The following is a 15,777-nucleotide window of genomic DNA, read 5'->3' as shown; positions in this document are numbered from 1 at the left end:
AATCTTTATTTACTTATATTTGAAGGAAGTAAAGAATCCTTTAGAACATTAAGAATTTCACCATGCCCTGCAATTTAGTGGTTAGGTAAATCTGAGTTTCCATATGCTAAATTTATCTAAATGAGGGTTCATAGTTTAAACAAGTGGATGAAGAAGAAACCAGTTCCTCATATGAAGAATGTGTACTGTGTTCCAATCACAGAAGTTCAGCTGTTCTTAAAGAATGGTGAGGAATTTAAAGCACATCTAGTTCAAACTTTACGCTTTACAAACAGGAGGAAACTGAGAACCAGAGAGATTATTTTCCCGAAAGTGCTTATCTAGTTAGTGGAGAAAACACTTTAAGATGAAAAGCTAATCTACTAAACAAACTTAATTTTTCAAATAACAAAATAATTCTATAAACATACTTTTCTTTCAGAAACACTCCCCTCTCCTGGTTTTAGACAGCTCATTCACAAAACAAAAATTAACGACCACAAGAGGCATTTCTCATGTAGAAGAGAACACATTTATGAAGTTACAGAATGCAGTGTGGTCCACACTTGTGATGTTAACACTTGATAGGGCAAAACTAACTAAATTCATGTGCAATAGTCTCTTCCACTTAAAATGTCAAAGCCTTAATGGGATATTGTATGTTGATATCCATAAACAAGAAAATAAAATCAACTGCATGAGGGTTTTCTTCCTCTCTACAAACTACGTGGTAAAAAACCAAAGTTGATATTTCCCACACGATTCAAACACAAATATAAATGATCCAAAAGCTGCTTTCAGTAGCACATTTTTCCTTGGAAGGAAAAAAAAATGAATAGAATTTAATAGCATTACATAAAAATCCTGGAAATTATGTACAAAGATTATGCTGGAGCTTTGCCCAAAAAAGGATATGCTGGCTTTCCATGTGCATAAATGATAATCGAATAAGAATTTTAAGGAGCTACAGTATTATTAAAGATAAATATACTTATTGAAATCTCTGTCTTAAAAAGCTTAAAAATTATTGCCTAAACTAAGCCATTCAACCCCACATTTCCTGGGCCCTAAATAAACACTTGGGTTTTCAATCCTCTGTGCTCCTGCTTGGCAGCCTTCCCCACAGACCCGGGAGCCGAGGACCGCCCCCACTCCCCACCTGCGGGCCTTCCACACTCCCAGGCACTCTCCCATCTCGATGTCTAGGGCCTTTAGAGACCCTGCTCGCAGCCTCGACTTAATTAACCACATAGCTATTCCTGAAAGGCCAGTTGCTGCCTTCTCTCTACCTTCCATGTAGATGTCTGGGGCGTGGTTTTGCACACATGTCTGATGCTGGGAAAGATTGAGGGCAGGAGGAGAAGGGGGTGACAGAGGATGAGACAGTTGGATGGCATCACCGACTCAATGGACATGAGTGTGAGCAAACTCAGATTGTGAAGGACAGGGAAGCCTGGTGTGCTACAGTCCATGGGGTTGCAAAGAGTCAGATGCAACTCAGTGACTGAACAACACCCATCTTCATTCATTCATTTGTTCACATCACAAATATTGAGCCTCTGCTGTACACCAGTAATGTTTCCAGCACCAGGAAAACAGCAGTAAATAAAATATGCAAAAATTCCTGCTCTCGAGGCACATTCAAGTTCGGTGGATACAGATCAGAAGTCAGATGCACATTACTATACGGCACAGAGAGGGGAGTGGCGGGGCATCGTTTCAGGAGTCGCCATTCACAAGGGGCCCGGGGAGGGAATTCCTGGAGCGGGGCTGCCCAGAACATTCCACAGGTGTCCTGGGAGAAGGGGCTCGAGAGGTAGGGGGCGTGCACTTCAGTCTGCAAACAGGTGACCTACATTTTGGTCTAGGATTCCTTTCATTTTCTTGTTCTGGATCATTATTTACCAACATTCAAGGGCACCTGTCCTTCAACAAGCAGTAGTGAGAAGATACAGGAGACAGGAAGCTGCGTTGCTCTGTAATTATCAATTCTGAGAATGTAAATTAAAGCTTCTGAGGAGCTTGAAGAAGCACAAACCATTTGTTCAGAAGTCCTCTTTCTCCTATAAACAGGCATATACTATTAATTTTCTTTTCAAAAAGGGAGAGGGTAAAGCTTAGCTCCATCTCGCTCAACAAAAATACCAAACAGAAATAATGAGATTTTCATGCCTATTATTTCTCTAATCCATAAAAATGTTATGAGGTAAGTACGAGAGCTCTCAGACACTGCCAGTTTGTATGAAAAGGACTCAGGGGCTAACTCAAAAGGGTTTTCCCAGGGGGCCAAGAAGGGACAATTTGAGCATCAAAAAAAAAAAAGATATCTGTAATGGAGTGAAGAATACACCAAAGAAGCTAAAATCCAAGAGTTTACATTAATTCTAGAAAAAAAAGCCACCAGTCCTCTTCAGAGGATGTTAAGAAACCAAGTCAGCCTGAAAACTGGTGGACAACGGGAAGGAATCAAGCAAGTGAAACATAAACTTCTAAATATACACAGATCCCAAGATCCTAGGATTTCACAATGGTTGAGATAATAACATGCCTGAAAGCATTGTGTGAACAGGAAAGAGCTGAATGAAGAAAGGTATAGCTGTTTTTCTGTTGCTGCTGCTACTAAGAAAACATTGCCCACTTTTAGTAATGCTAGTTGCTGCTAAGTCGCTTCAGTCGTGTCTGACTCTGTGCGACCCCATAGACGGCAGCCCACCAGGCTCCCCCGTCCCTGGGATTCTCCAGGCAAGGACACTGGAGTGGCTTGCCATTTCCTTCTCCAATGCATGAAAGTGAAAAGTGAAAGTGAAGTTGCTCAGTCGTGTCCAAGTCTAGCGACCCCATGGACTGCAGCCCACCAGGCTCCTCCATCCATGGGATTTTCTAGGCAAAAGTACTGGAGTGGGGTGCCATTAAGTTAGTGAATCTAATCTCTAATAAGTACTATGTGCCAAGTACATTTCTAAGTACTTAATATTATTTTCTCCTTTAATCCTTACAACAGTTCTGTGAAGCAGGTACCAATGTTTTCTAACACAGTCCTTTGGGAATAAATACTGGCCCCACCATTTGGTAACTTCTCTAGCTGGATGGCCACCACAGGTTACTTAACCTTTAATCTCTCAGTACTTCAGTTTCCACACCTATAAGGAGGAAATGGTAAGTCTCCCTACCTCCAGACCTTTTTGTAATAAGATCAGCAAGTCTAGAATGTATTTGTTTGGGTGATTATTTGATTCGTATCTATTTTGCCTTCTAGGTTGCAGGCTGTTAAGGAGGGCATCGTGCTCTATCTCCAGAACCTAGTCAAGCCATTACAAATAGTTAAAAAAAAAAAAAAAAGTCACTCAATGTTTATTGAATAAATAAAGGAGTTTATAGCAGAACACAGCGGAGCTGAATAACTAACTGGTACAAATCTTATCCAATATCTCCAGAGTCCCAGAGGTGAAGATTTTCCCATAATTTCTCAACTATCAAGGGTCACGTCACCTTAAGTACCTCTAAGCTCTGGGGACAAGAAGCAGCCCAAGAACAATACTGCCCGAACTCCCTTGAGCTTTCAGTAAAGAAGCTGCCAAACTTGGCAGCTACAGTTTAACTAGGGCAAGTTATCCATGTTTTTGTATTTTGGACACTTGCCCTTTTTCATTCAAGAAACTGTCACAATCACAGTCCCTGGTGTGTTCTCGGTTTCAGTACCCAATTACACAAGAGCTGTACCAGATAGAGGGCAGGAAAAAACACACCGCTGACTGCATTATGGAACACGACTCCTCAGGCAGCAGGGTTGGTTATTGTTTACTGAACGCCTTTTGCAGTCACGTCGCTATGCTTTATCTGAATGATCAACTCGTTCAGAGTCTTCCAACAGGCCTCTGACAGAAGCACGGTCATTCCTGGCTTCCCTGTGTTCCACGGTTCAGAACTGAGAACTGATTCCAAATGTATGGGAAACCAAAACCCATGCACCGACCGCTACACTACTCCGCCAAAGAGGGAGCTCGGCAAAAATAAATCAAAAAACAAAGCTGACGTTCTTTATCCTGACCTCTAAACACCAGCAGCAGGGACTTGGCAGAGTCACAAAGGATTTTTTTTTTTTTTTTTTTTTGAGAAAAAGGAAATGCATGAACTGAAGTCACTTGCTACTTCCACAATAAATGTCACACGTCCATCCTAATTCCAACATGAACTCTACCATCTACATGAGAATGTGTCCGGGAAGTAGGTACAAACTCTCGCTCTTCCCTTTTTACCACTCAGGGAAGCAGTTCTCAGGGCAGTGTGCAGACCCCCCAGTGGTCCCTAAGACTTCTGCAGGGCATCTGTGAGGCCGAAACTATTTTCATACTAAGACATGATTTGCCTTTCTCAGTGCTGACATTGGGCTTCCCAAACAGTGCTAGTGGTAAAAAACACCCCTGCCAATACAGGAAACACAAGAGACACAGCTTCGACCCCTGGGTAGGGAAGATCTCTGGATGGAGAAGGGTGTGGCAACCCACTCCAGCATTCTTGCCTGGAGAATTCCATGGACAGAGGAGCCTGACAGGCTTCGCTCCATAGGGTCGCAAAGAGTCAGACACAATTGAGTGACTCAGCACACACGCATATGTTGATATTGGCCTTGATGATACAAAAGCAAACGTGATGATACAGAGCCGACATTCTTCATCCTGACCCCTAAAGAGAGTGCCGGTGCCTGACCATGAATCTGGGCAGTAGCACCAAACTCTGCTGGTCATTAACCAGCTCTGTCGCACCACACACTTGCAGAAGGAAAAAACAGTCATTTGCACTTAAGAATGTCCCCTGATAATGCAGTAAAATCGAATAAATGTGTTAAATGTTGAGTGTGTTCTGCGGGATGAGGTTGGAATGCACCTACAACTCTGCCCTAAGAACCAAAGTGACCGGTTGTCCCCAAAAGCGTCTATACTCCTGTTTGGGCTGCTTTTTTGATAGAACATCGTTTATACTTGATGCACAGACAGACTCTGGTCATTCACTTGAGTATCTGGAAGACTGTTCCTAAGAAATTAACGAAATGAGTCTGTCCCTTCAACGAAAACAACTAAGAGTATTTGTTGCCAAGGATAAAACTCAAACCTTTAAGGGAAAACCAGAATTTTGGAATGCTTTTATCCGCCACTGTGAAGCTGACATCGTCCTAATATTTAAAGATGTTATGCCGACATTTGGAAGATCTGCATAACTCAAGAAACCGTAATTTTCTAAATGACCAATGCATGATGTTACAAAGGCACACTTGGGTAAAAAGTTTGTTCAAAAATCCAACAGGGTTTTGACAGCAGACAAAAAACTGATTAGATATTGTAACTAACCCTCAATAAACTACCACTTCAAAAAAAATAAAAAATAAAATAAACTACCACTTCTTGGGTGTTTGTGTAGTACCAAAGAAAAATATCCACAACTATTTAAATGGCTATTAAAATGCTCCTCCACTTTCTAACTATATATCTCTGTAGAGTCAGATTTTCCACACATTCTTCAACATACTGCAACAGACAATGCCAAAGCAGTTAAGAAAATCCAGCTGACAGGCTTAAAAATGGCTCATATGGTAAATTTTTGTTATGTTGTATGTAATGACCATATTCTCACAATATCAAAATCTAAACAGAAATACCAATACTGAAATCACCAATCAGCAGAGAGATGAAAATTTAGGCCCATGTGCATACACCATAGAAAATTCACTGTGTTCTTCTTTTTAAGATTATTATTCCACAGCAAAGTCCACAGGAGACACTGACCAGTATAGGTAGAAACACAATTATTTGAAGGCTGGTTAGTAGACAAGAACCCTGAAATTTCTTTACGTATTCTATTTGCTTCTTTTCAATTTTTTCCTTTCTTAGTTATCCTGCCTGAAAAGATTACTCTCCTCCCTTCATTCCACCTGCAATTCAGTGAACCATATCCTTAACTTTCTTTGCCAGAGGCTAATTTACTCAAAAGCTGGTCCTCAGGATCAACAGCTGTGTGCTCCTTCTGAAAGCCATACAATTTGGTCTGAAGGAGTCTGAATAAACTGTCCTCAGGGGCTGCTTGAGCACCAACTCCACAGCTGTTCGCCGTCGCCAATCCCAGATGTCAAGTCCGATTTTCTGCTTCATCTTCTCTCTGCCTCCTTGCTACTCCAGAGGCTGTTGGCTATGTACATGAGAGTCCGCTCAAGGATGCAGGCGAGCATGGAGTTTCTGTTCAACAGGACTTAAGAGGGGACACCAAGAGGTCAGCCATGGGCAAGCTCTACAGTAGCAAGTCGTTGTTGTTCAGTCACTAAGTTGTGTCCAACTCTCTGTGACCCCATGGACTACACCAGACTTCCCTGCCCTTAACTATCTCCTGGAGTTTGCTCAATCTCATGTCCATTGAGTCAGTGCGGCCATCCAACCATCCCATCCTCTGTCACCCCCTTCTCCCGCCCTCAATCTTTCCCTGCATCAGGGTCTTCTTCAATGAGTGGCAAGGGGTTACGGGTTAGGCTGGGGACAAGCTATCAAGTGAATCCAGGGGTACAAGCAAACTGCACCCCGAACTAGTACATAGCCAGGAATCCTAGCTGTAGCTGGCAGGGAACCAGGAGCCCAGACTCCCAGTTTGGGACAGCTGCTGGCAGAGGCTGAAGTGCTGTGTGTCTCTGCCCACTGTCAGACTGAGGAAAGACCCCAAACAGGGTCTAGACAGGAACTCTCCCAAGTGACACCAGCACACGGTGAAGGAGTCAGTCACCGAAACGGCCAGTGGGTGACCATCTCTCCCATGCACATTAACAGATCTTTCCCCGAGCTGCTCCACAAGTCCAAAGCTTGGTTTGGAGGGAAAGTCTTATTTTGTTTAGCTTATAACAATGCAATATTGTTGGTATTCCCTCTACAAATACACAACTGTTGGTGTAGATTTAGGGTGACTGAGCACCTTTATCTTCCTAGATCAATAGCTAAGGCGGGAAAATAAGATGTCTGTAGGTATTTTCTGAGTTTCACTTCCTTTGTGACTCTGCCTATGAGAGGAAAAACTGTTAACAACTGAAAATATTCCTCTTTTTCGCTTGTGGCCCAAGACGGAACACAACAGCCAGTATCCTCCTGGGCCCAATGGAGTGGAAGGACACTTCTTCCCATCACTCAAATCAGACTATTTCTTCCTAATCTTTAATAATAATTGCCCCTCACTTCCTGGATCATTTTCAAATCCTAGTCTTCTGCTGAAAATTCTTTCAACCTTCTCTCTCAGTAACTGGCCACGCTCTCTAAAATTTCACACACACACACAAACACACACACTCTCCATAATCTCCTTCCTGCTGTATGTCTTCTCCTTAGAACTGAACACAAAACAAACTTTTACAAAGAAGAAATTTTTGTGTTCTGTTCACTGCTGTATACACAGCACCTAGAAATGTGCCCCAGGCAAAATGCTGAATGAATGAATGGACAAGCCAGGGCTTCCTGGCCTATTTCATATTCTACAACTTGATCCTGCATTTTCCATTTACACCACAGATTTTTTCAAAGGCCTCTCACCCATTCCTGATGCCAAACGATACCCACATCAATTCCAGAAACCTGAAAAGCCTCTCAAACAATCAAGCCCCATGCCTGTCCCCGTCCTCTGTTTAAATGTGGCTGTGGTCCAATCCAGTTGATCTGACTGCTGCTCACATCGGTCGCCTCATCTCCACTGCCATTCTTGTTACCTTGGTCCAGGCCACCAAGGATTTACTGCGACGGCTCACTAATCTCCAACCCACACTCCCTAGAACTGAAAGGGTAAACTTTCTAAAACTGCAAGTTAGAGCACCTAAGCTTCCTGCCTAAAGCCCATCATGGCCCCCCATTACCTACAGGACTGAACCCAAACTCCTTCCCAGGTAATCACAGCTTCCCTTGTCCTGATGAACTACTTAAACTGCCCAGTCTGCCAAGAAATGTAACCCCAAGCCTTTGCCCAGGCTTCCCTGATAGCTCAGATGGTAAAAGAATCTGCCTGCACTGTGGTAGACCTGGGTTCGATCCCTGGGTTGGGAAGATCCCTGGAGGAGGGCATGGGAACCCACTCTGGTATTCTTGCCTGGAGAATCCCTATAGACAGAGGAGCCTGGCGGGCTGCAGTCCATGGGGTCGCAAAGAGTCGGACACGACTGAGCAACTAAGCACAGCACAACAAGCCTTGGCCCACGCTTTCCCCACTGCACTGAATGTTCTTTTATCCCCTAGAGAGCCACTGCTTGACCTGAAGACCCACCCCGGGCGCATGCACTTCTCTATCGCATTCCCAACTCTGTGGACTCGAAGAACTTTTACAATCTGCAAGCTCACCCAGCTCAGGAACCATCACAACTCCACCCGTGTGTCCACAGGGCCAGGTGCCATGAGAGAACAATAAAGATGTTCGAGGGGTGAGTGACAGTGCAGAAATAACGACAGTCCACTTTCCACAAAGCCCATTCAGACAAACTACCTCCCACACTGCCAGGCTAGCACTAGAACCCCCAGTTTATTCCACGGATCTTCATTTCTACAGAGTCCTCGACTGGGTATTTTTAGCCCCAATATCAGAAAAGGGGATGAGAAGAAAAGCTATGCATTCAGCATTGCATAGAGAAAAATACCTGCCACAAACCCAAAGATGGGCTAAAAGGATCTTATGTATATAACCTTAACTCCTTTTGTGGAAAGGGTCTTCTACAAACTATGCTAACATCTCAGCTGAGTAGATTTGTACAGCGTCAGGAGAAGTGAACTGTGCAGTTTAAAAAAAAAAAAAAGAGGTCAGGAAGTTGTGTAGACATTCTCTATTACTGGGGTCCTGTCCAGAGGGTTTCAAAATGAGCTGAATAAAGCAAAAATCATGGTCTCAGGGAAACTGTTAAAGAAGAGAATATTATATTTTAAAAAATCACCAGTTTGGCTAAGGCTTCTATCTTTCCCCATCCTCCATCTAGTGCTAAAATCTTCCCTTATAAATACACAGTGCACACAAATTTAAAGGAGAAATTAATTTACCAAATTTACACTATATGGGTTTTTTAAAATTCACTCTAGCTTTTTTTTGGGGGGGTGGGGGGTGTCAGTGTCTTTGAGACCTTTGATCTGTAAGTTAAAAATAAAATTACACATAAACAAAAATGGGTACTGCCAACGAGTCAAAGACCTGGCAATTTCCAGACATAGTGATTACATCTGTCTTTATTTTTGAAATTCAAGTAATACACTGCTCAGAGCACCACTTACAAAATTGCTATCATCGTCACACTTAATCTAACATAGCACAGTGCTGCTCCATTCTCTGGAATCTGCCCCACAGTCCCTGAGGATGGAGCCGGGGACACTCAGATCCTAAAGGTATAAAAATGTCGAGCAAGGGTTGCATCTGTACCCCACTCCACGGGCATCTCCAAACTCCAGAGCAGGGGCCACCGTCCTACAGATGAAGACACTTGTCACAGTAGAATCTCAAGCCAACTGTCAACTGCAGTTTCTGACCTCATCAGGGTAGCACTGCAAGCTCTCTGCTAGTGTTAAGTCCGACTCTGTGTCTGATTCTGTGCAACCCTATGGACTGTAGCCCACCAGGCTCCTCTGTCAAGAATACTGGAGTGGGTTGCCATGCCCTCCTCCAGGGGATCTTCCCCACCCAGGGATTGAACCTGTGTCTCTGGTGTCTCTTGCATTGGCAGGAGGGCTCTTTACCTCTAACGCCACCTGGGAAGCCCCCTTCCCTGGTCTGCAGCACTGCTAACAATGCTGTGCAAAACTAACACAAAGGACAGGCAGAGAGAAATTTGAGGACAAAAGGAGAGAAAGTATTTAGCAGAAAGCAGACACAAAGCTCTCTAGGCAGAGAGAATTATCAGGTGAAAATATTCTTCTCTTCTACCCACAAATTCCTCAACTGTTAGCAAAATTAACAGAACAAAGAAAGATCAGGATAAGGATAAAGTACCCTCACCAGATAACAAATAAGTAAATGATAGGGAGAACAAAGGAAATATTAACTGAGCACACAGGCGGTGTGACGATCCATCCAGGCCCTCAAACTCAACCACTTACAAGCGCAGATTTACACCATTACTTCTCTCTCTGATTTAAGATGTTACTTCTCCTTCTGAGTACTCCCTTTCCAGGGGCTTTTCATCATGTAATTATACAATGTGGGGTACCACAAAACACAATACAGTTTTACAAATGTTGGCTTTTAAAGATCAATGGTATTGTCTCTACATACTTCCAAAATAGATGTTCCCCTTAACCTGAAGACCTTAGTAAAACAGAAGGATTTCTTTTCTTAAAGGAGGGGAGGATATTATTTAGAATTCTTACTTTTGATCCCAGGTACTTATAAGTAATCACTTCCCAGACCTCAAAGATTTTTGCCCTAAGTGAAAAAAAGAAAATTAAAAGAAGCAACTTGGTGAAAAAACAAGAATAGCAGTAAGGAACTTAAGACAGGGAAAATCTGAGGAGCTTGGGGAGGAGGTCTAAAGACTGCTCTGGGTATATGTCCCACTTTCAAATCACCTGGTGATTTGAGAAGTTCAACATTCTAAAATGCTGCTGTCCGTAAGGTAAGACAAATACCATGATTAGAAACCATAATGAAATATATGAAAATTGAAAGCTGAAAATGCAAACATTTAAAAAAGAGACCCAGGCAAAAGGCAGTGTGCACTTGGGGGTACCTAATTTCATCTAATTCTCAAGGGTCCTACAGGGCTTAGCCGACTTCTTTATTCCAGCAAAGTGAGGCCTAGAGAGGAGAAAGGCATAGAAAAATGTTTTGATGGGGCTTAAGGGCAACCTAATGGATCACAAAGGCAATTTCTTATGGTGCTTCGAAGTTCTGACCACTGAAGGGCTCGGATCCCCTCACACTCATTGGACCTGCCCCAGCATCTCAGAGACATTAACAGCCGGCTGGCAAGCAACACATTTTCAAAGTTCTCCTTCCTTCTAAAGGTGTCATCTAGGTCAACACTGTCACAGTGAACAGACCTGTGATATCTGACTCACTGGGGGAAAAGTCCCACTGGCCCTGGGAGACAACTGATCTGCCTCCAGATACTGATACTGGAAAGAGATTGTTTTGTTTTTCCAACACAAATGGGATAGGGGAGGGAGATGATGAGGCAAAGAAATGCACATACCTTTCAACTGGTCAGCAACAACACTCTGGCCAAGGCGTTCAGTAACTTTCCCATCCTCCATTTCGTACCGGTCATCTAGGTATTTTGCGGTGGCCTCGGAAATGTGAACCTTGCCAGCCACTCCCAGCTGCTCCATGAGATTGGCCAAGTTCACATCATTGGACCACACATCAAATTTAAACCTCCTCATGCCCAAGATGCCACACAGGACGGTCCCTGTGTGAACCCCAACGCGCATGTTCACCATCTCTTTCTTCTCTTGGCAGAACTGCTCAATGGCTCTTATCATGCCCAACCCCATCTCGATGCAGCAGTAGGCATGGTCGGCCCTTGGCTCAGGACACCCAGCCACACAATAGTAGCAGTCTCCCAAGGTGCTGATTTTCTCACATTTGGTCTCCTCACACAACCGGTCAAAGCGGCCGAACAGATCGTTGAGGAGACCCACCAGGGCATGGGCAGACTTATTGGCACTCATCTTGGTGAAGCCCACAATATCTGCAAATAAAATACTGACTTCTTCGATCTGCTGCATCTTAAACGGGCGGAAGGCGATAGGGGCTTTCTGGATGGAAGACTTCTTCTTCCTGTTCTTGGGGCTGGAGGTGGCGTGCCTTTTGACAGAATTCTCACTCTCCTCATCCCCCTGTTTCATCAAGTCATCAGCTATGATTCTTGGCATCACAGAATGAATCATCCTCTCTTTCAGGGCCTTTTCCACTTCCAGATCCTTTCCGTGCATAATAGACTGGCCCACCTTGAGGAAGGTGCTCCTGGATCTCACCTGGGACATGATGAACAGGTGGATCCCGATGGCGTGGATGCAGAGGTGGAGCAGGGCCCGGCTCAGCAGCTCCCAGTGCAGAGCCTCCGCTCCAGGTGAGGCAAAGCAGGCTTCATCTTGGAAGTGGTAGCCAAAGGTCTCAAAAAGAACAGAATAGGCCACTCCCAAAATCAAGCTCAAGTACAAAGGTAAGTGCATGACGGTGTAGAGCAAAAAGAGCACTTCGATGCACATGGAAAAGCTCCCCACTTGAGATAAGCAAGTGTCTGTGGGCCTGGCAGCCCGAGTATGATTGAAGTTGTCAACTCGTCCTGAGAGGGGCGTCAAAACCTGAAACTGGGCAGCCAGGGTCAGGGCGAATACCAGGAGGGTGAGAACCAGCGAAGTCCACACGTAATGGCGGGCGTACAACTTGGTGAAGGTAAACAGAAAAAAGCCCACACACACCACGAGGAAGCACAGAGCAGGGGCTACCATGACAATCAGTTTCGATTTCATGTGGACCCCAAAATAGATGCTCCAGAGAAGGCAGGCGAAGCCGATGTAGAAGAGCGCATACCGGAAGCGGCGCTGGGTCTGCGGGAAGCAACGCTCCATGCAAGCCTCCTCCAGGTTCACAGAGTCAAACTTGGGGTCCCACCACCGGCTGGAGGCCCGTTCGAACAGCTGGGGCAGCTTCTTCCTCCTGCGCAGGCGGCCTCCCGCGCCCATTCTTCGGGGGACCCCTCCGGAGTCCCCGGAGCTGCTGCAGCTGGAGGAGATGCTGTACTTGCAGTGCTTCGGGTGGCTGTTGGAGGACGGCTGCTTGGGGTTGATCCTGACCCGCACGCTGTTGCTGTCTCCGCTGGAGTCACAGCTCACCTCGGTGCTGTGGTGCTGCAGCAGCTGCTGGTGGGGCGGGGAAGCCATGTTGCCGAGCTCGGAACCCTGCCGGCCGGGGTCACCGGGACCTGTCGGCGAGACAGCCAGAGTCAGTCCGGGGTCTGTTCCTGCAGGAACGCGCACCTGAAGGCCACCAGCCCTACCGGCTTCTTCAGCGGGGGCCCCGGCGGTCTACTGGGAAAGCCACCGTCTGCTCACGACGACTGGGGAATGTCTGAGTGCTGCTCCACCGTCCCTCCCTCGAGGCCGACCGCAGCCACCCGGCCGGACCAGGAGCGCCTGGGGGTCCGCGGGCGGCCGCCCCCGCACCCGTGCAGCGCCACCCGAGCCCGCGGCGCGTTTCCTCCGCGCGCACTCGCCTGCTCCGCAGCCCGCTCCTGAGGGAAGTCCAGCCGAGCCTTCTCACGCCGCGGGCCGCTCTCGCAAACACAGCTCTCCCGGCTGCGGCCGCCGGCCCCTCATGCTGCGCACCGAGCGGCGCCTCAGCCGCGTCAAGGCCGGCGGCCGGACCCCCGCCCCCGCCCCCCGCGCGGCGGCCCCGAGAGTGGCGGGCGGGCGGGCGGCGAGGCCCGGCGCCCCGCGCGAGTTTGCGGAGCCCGCGGCGCTGCAGCCGCCCCCGTCGGCGCGGCCCGTCTAGCGGGGCCTGACCCGGCCACGCCGCCCCTCCCGGCCTCCGGGGCCGACGCGGCGGGCGGGGATGCCCCGCGCCCCGGAGCCGCCGGGCGCCGAACGCAGGGCGCGGCGGGCGCGGGCCCCTCAGCCGGCGGCCCGTGCGCGGCGCTGCCGCAGAGCCCGCTCCCGCGACGCCGACCCGGGACGCCCGCCCGCCGCCTGGGGCCGCCTCCTGAGCTAGAGATGCCGCTCCGGCCGCGGCCGCCGCCGAGCCCCGCGCAGCCGCTGCCTCATGTCGGAAGAGCCGCCGCCGCTGCCGCTGCCGCCGCCGCCACCATCTCCGGCCCCCTCCCCCTCCCGCTGTCACTGACAGACTCGCGCCCGCGCCGCCCCTCGCCCCGCCGCAGCGCGCACGCGCGGCCCGCGCACGCCGCCGCCAGATCCGGGGCACGCGCACGGTGCGCGCGCCGGGACGACAGGGCTGCGGGACAGGGGCGGGCCGTGTGCTGAGGCCCCGCCCTCCGCCCTGCGCCCGGGGCCGCGCCGCGCCCTGACCGCGGGCTGCGCGCGATGCGGGGATTACCGACGCCGCTGAGAGACCGCCGTTCCTCGCAGGTCGGCCCCCAGACCCGCTCGGGGAAACCTGAGGGCATCTACTAGTTAAGGAGCTGCTGAGGTGCGACGTTTGGGACGTGGAAATGTTTGCCCTCCCGCTCAACACACCTTGTTTATAAATGGAAGTTTGCGACTATTGCCTGTGCCTAAAGGGAGGCTTCCCTTTCTTCATAAGCCATGAGCAAGTGTCACCCGAGACTCGAGACCTGAGCGTGTTTGTGGCGACCATCGCGGTGCAGTCCGAGCCCCAGCCTCTGCTGGCCAGACAGAGCCTCAAGGAGGCCGTGGTTGACCCTGGAAAGCTGGTGCCACTGAGACGCAGCTTCTGCAGCCCCAGGGAGGGTCTCCCTTCCCGTCCTTGGGTCGTCTTCCCCTCCTCCTGGACAACTGTTTTTCCGTTTCCACAGAGGAAGTTTTCAAAGCAAAAGTGACCTGGTGAGTGCTGTCTGCAAGGTGAAATACAGCCCTCTGCTTCCCAGGGCACCAGTCCTGACTTTGTCATCCACACACCTCACAGTACCTCCTGCCAGTCACCAGGGTCTGCGACCACTTTGCCTCACCAGGTTTCACTGCTGAATTAGAAAATAAAGTAAAATGCCCTTTGTCTGCATGGTGGAATATTATTTGGCCGTGAAAAGGGGGTGGTGGGCTGATTCACTGCTGTAACCTGGGTAAATCTTGAAAACATGATGCTAAGTGAAAAAAGCCCATCAGTAAAGACTTCATATTGTACAATTCCAGTGTATGAGATGTCCAGAATAGGCAAATCCAAAGAGACAGAAAGCAGATTAGTGATTTTTGGGGATTGGTGGTGATGAGAATGTTCCCGAACTACATGGAGGTGGCAGTCACACAATACTGTGAAAGTACTCAATGCCACTGAATTGTACACTTTGAAATGGTTCAAACGGTAGATTTTATCTTATGTGTATTTTATCACAATAAAGGAAAAAGAAAAACAAAAAGTAACACAGTAACTTTGCTGTGGTATTTCTGCGAAGAGTGAGTAACCATCTAATCATGAGAAAACATCAGACAAACCCCAACTGAGAAGTGTTTCTCCCAAGTTATTGACCAGCACACACAGAAAGATGTTGACATCAGCAAACACCAAAATACACTGTCACAAGTCACAGAAAACTAAGGGATACAACAACTCAATGGGATGTAGGATCCTGATTTGGAATCCAGAATAGAAAATGCCGTCTTAGGGAAACTTGAATAAGGTCTGTAGTTTGGTTAATGGCATTGAGTTGTGAGATGTTGATTTCCTGGTTTGGATCATTGTACTAATATGATCGCATGTGTGTGTGCTCAGTCGCTTCCAACTCTTTGCAATCCTATGGACTGTAGCCCACCAGGCTCATCTGTCCATGGAACTCTCTGGGCAAGAATACTGGAGTGGGTTGCCACGTCCTCCTCCGGGGGATCTTCCCAACCCAGGGATCGAGCCTGGGTCTTCTGAGTCTCCTGCATTGCAGGAGGATTCTTAACTGCTAAGCCACCAGGGATGCCACTAATTTGATTAGGTACCATGGTAACATTAGGGGAAGATTGGGTGTAAGGTATAGAAAAACTCTAGTACTTTTTGCAACTTCAAAATTGTTTCAAAAATAAAAGTCATAAAAAATTACAAATAAAACCTTTATTGAGCTTCAGTGATGTGCCAGGCACTCTCACATATTCCATTTTTTGCAGATGAAAAAAATTGAAGTTCAGAAGAGCA

The 15,777-nt window shown here is 47.5% G+C and overlaps 1 protein-coding gene across 2 annotated transcripts in view; it reads right to left on the bottom strand.

The window, feature by feature from the left end:
- ADCY9 (adenylate cyclase 9) overlaps nucleotides 1-13,323 on the bottom strand; it is a 105,387-nt gene extending 92,064 nt beyond the window's left edge. For both annotated transcript variants that reach the window (XM_070362516.1, XM_070362517.1), the window contains exons 1-2: nucleotides 13,184-13,323; nucleotides 11,159-12,892 (exon numbers count right to left, since the gene is read on the bottom strand). In XM_070362516.1, coding sequence (XP_070218617.1) covers nucleotides 11,159-12,851 — 1,693 coding nt within the window. In that variant the 5' untranslated portion in view covers nucleotides 12,852-12,892; nucleotides 13,184-13,323. The remainder of the gene's footprint in view (nucleotides 1-11,158; nucleotides 12,893-13,183) is intronic.
- Nucleotides 13,324-15,777: the final 2,454 nt, after the last annotated feature.

Source organism: Bos mutus, chromosome 25 (assembly GCF_027580195.1).
Source record: "Bos mutus isolate GX-2022 chromosome 25, NWIPB_WYAK_1.1, whole genome shotgun sequence".
NCBI lineage: Eukaryota > Metazoa > Chordata > Mammalia > Artiodactyla > Bovidae > Bos > Bos mutus.
This window is presented reverse-complemented; position numbering and strand designations above follow the sequence as displayed.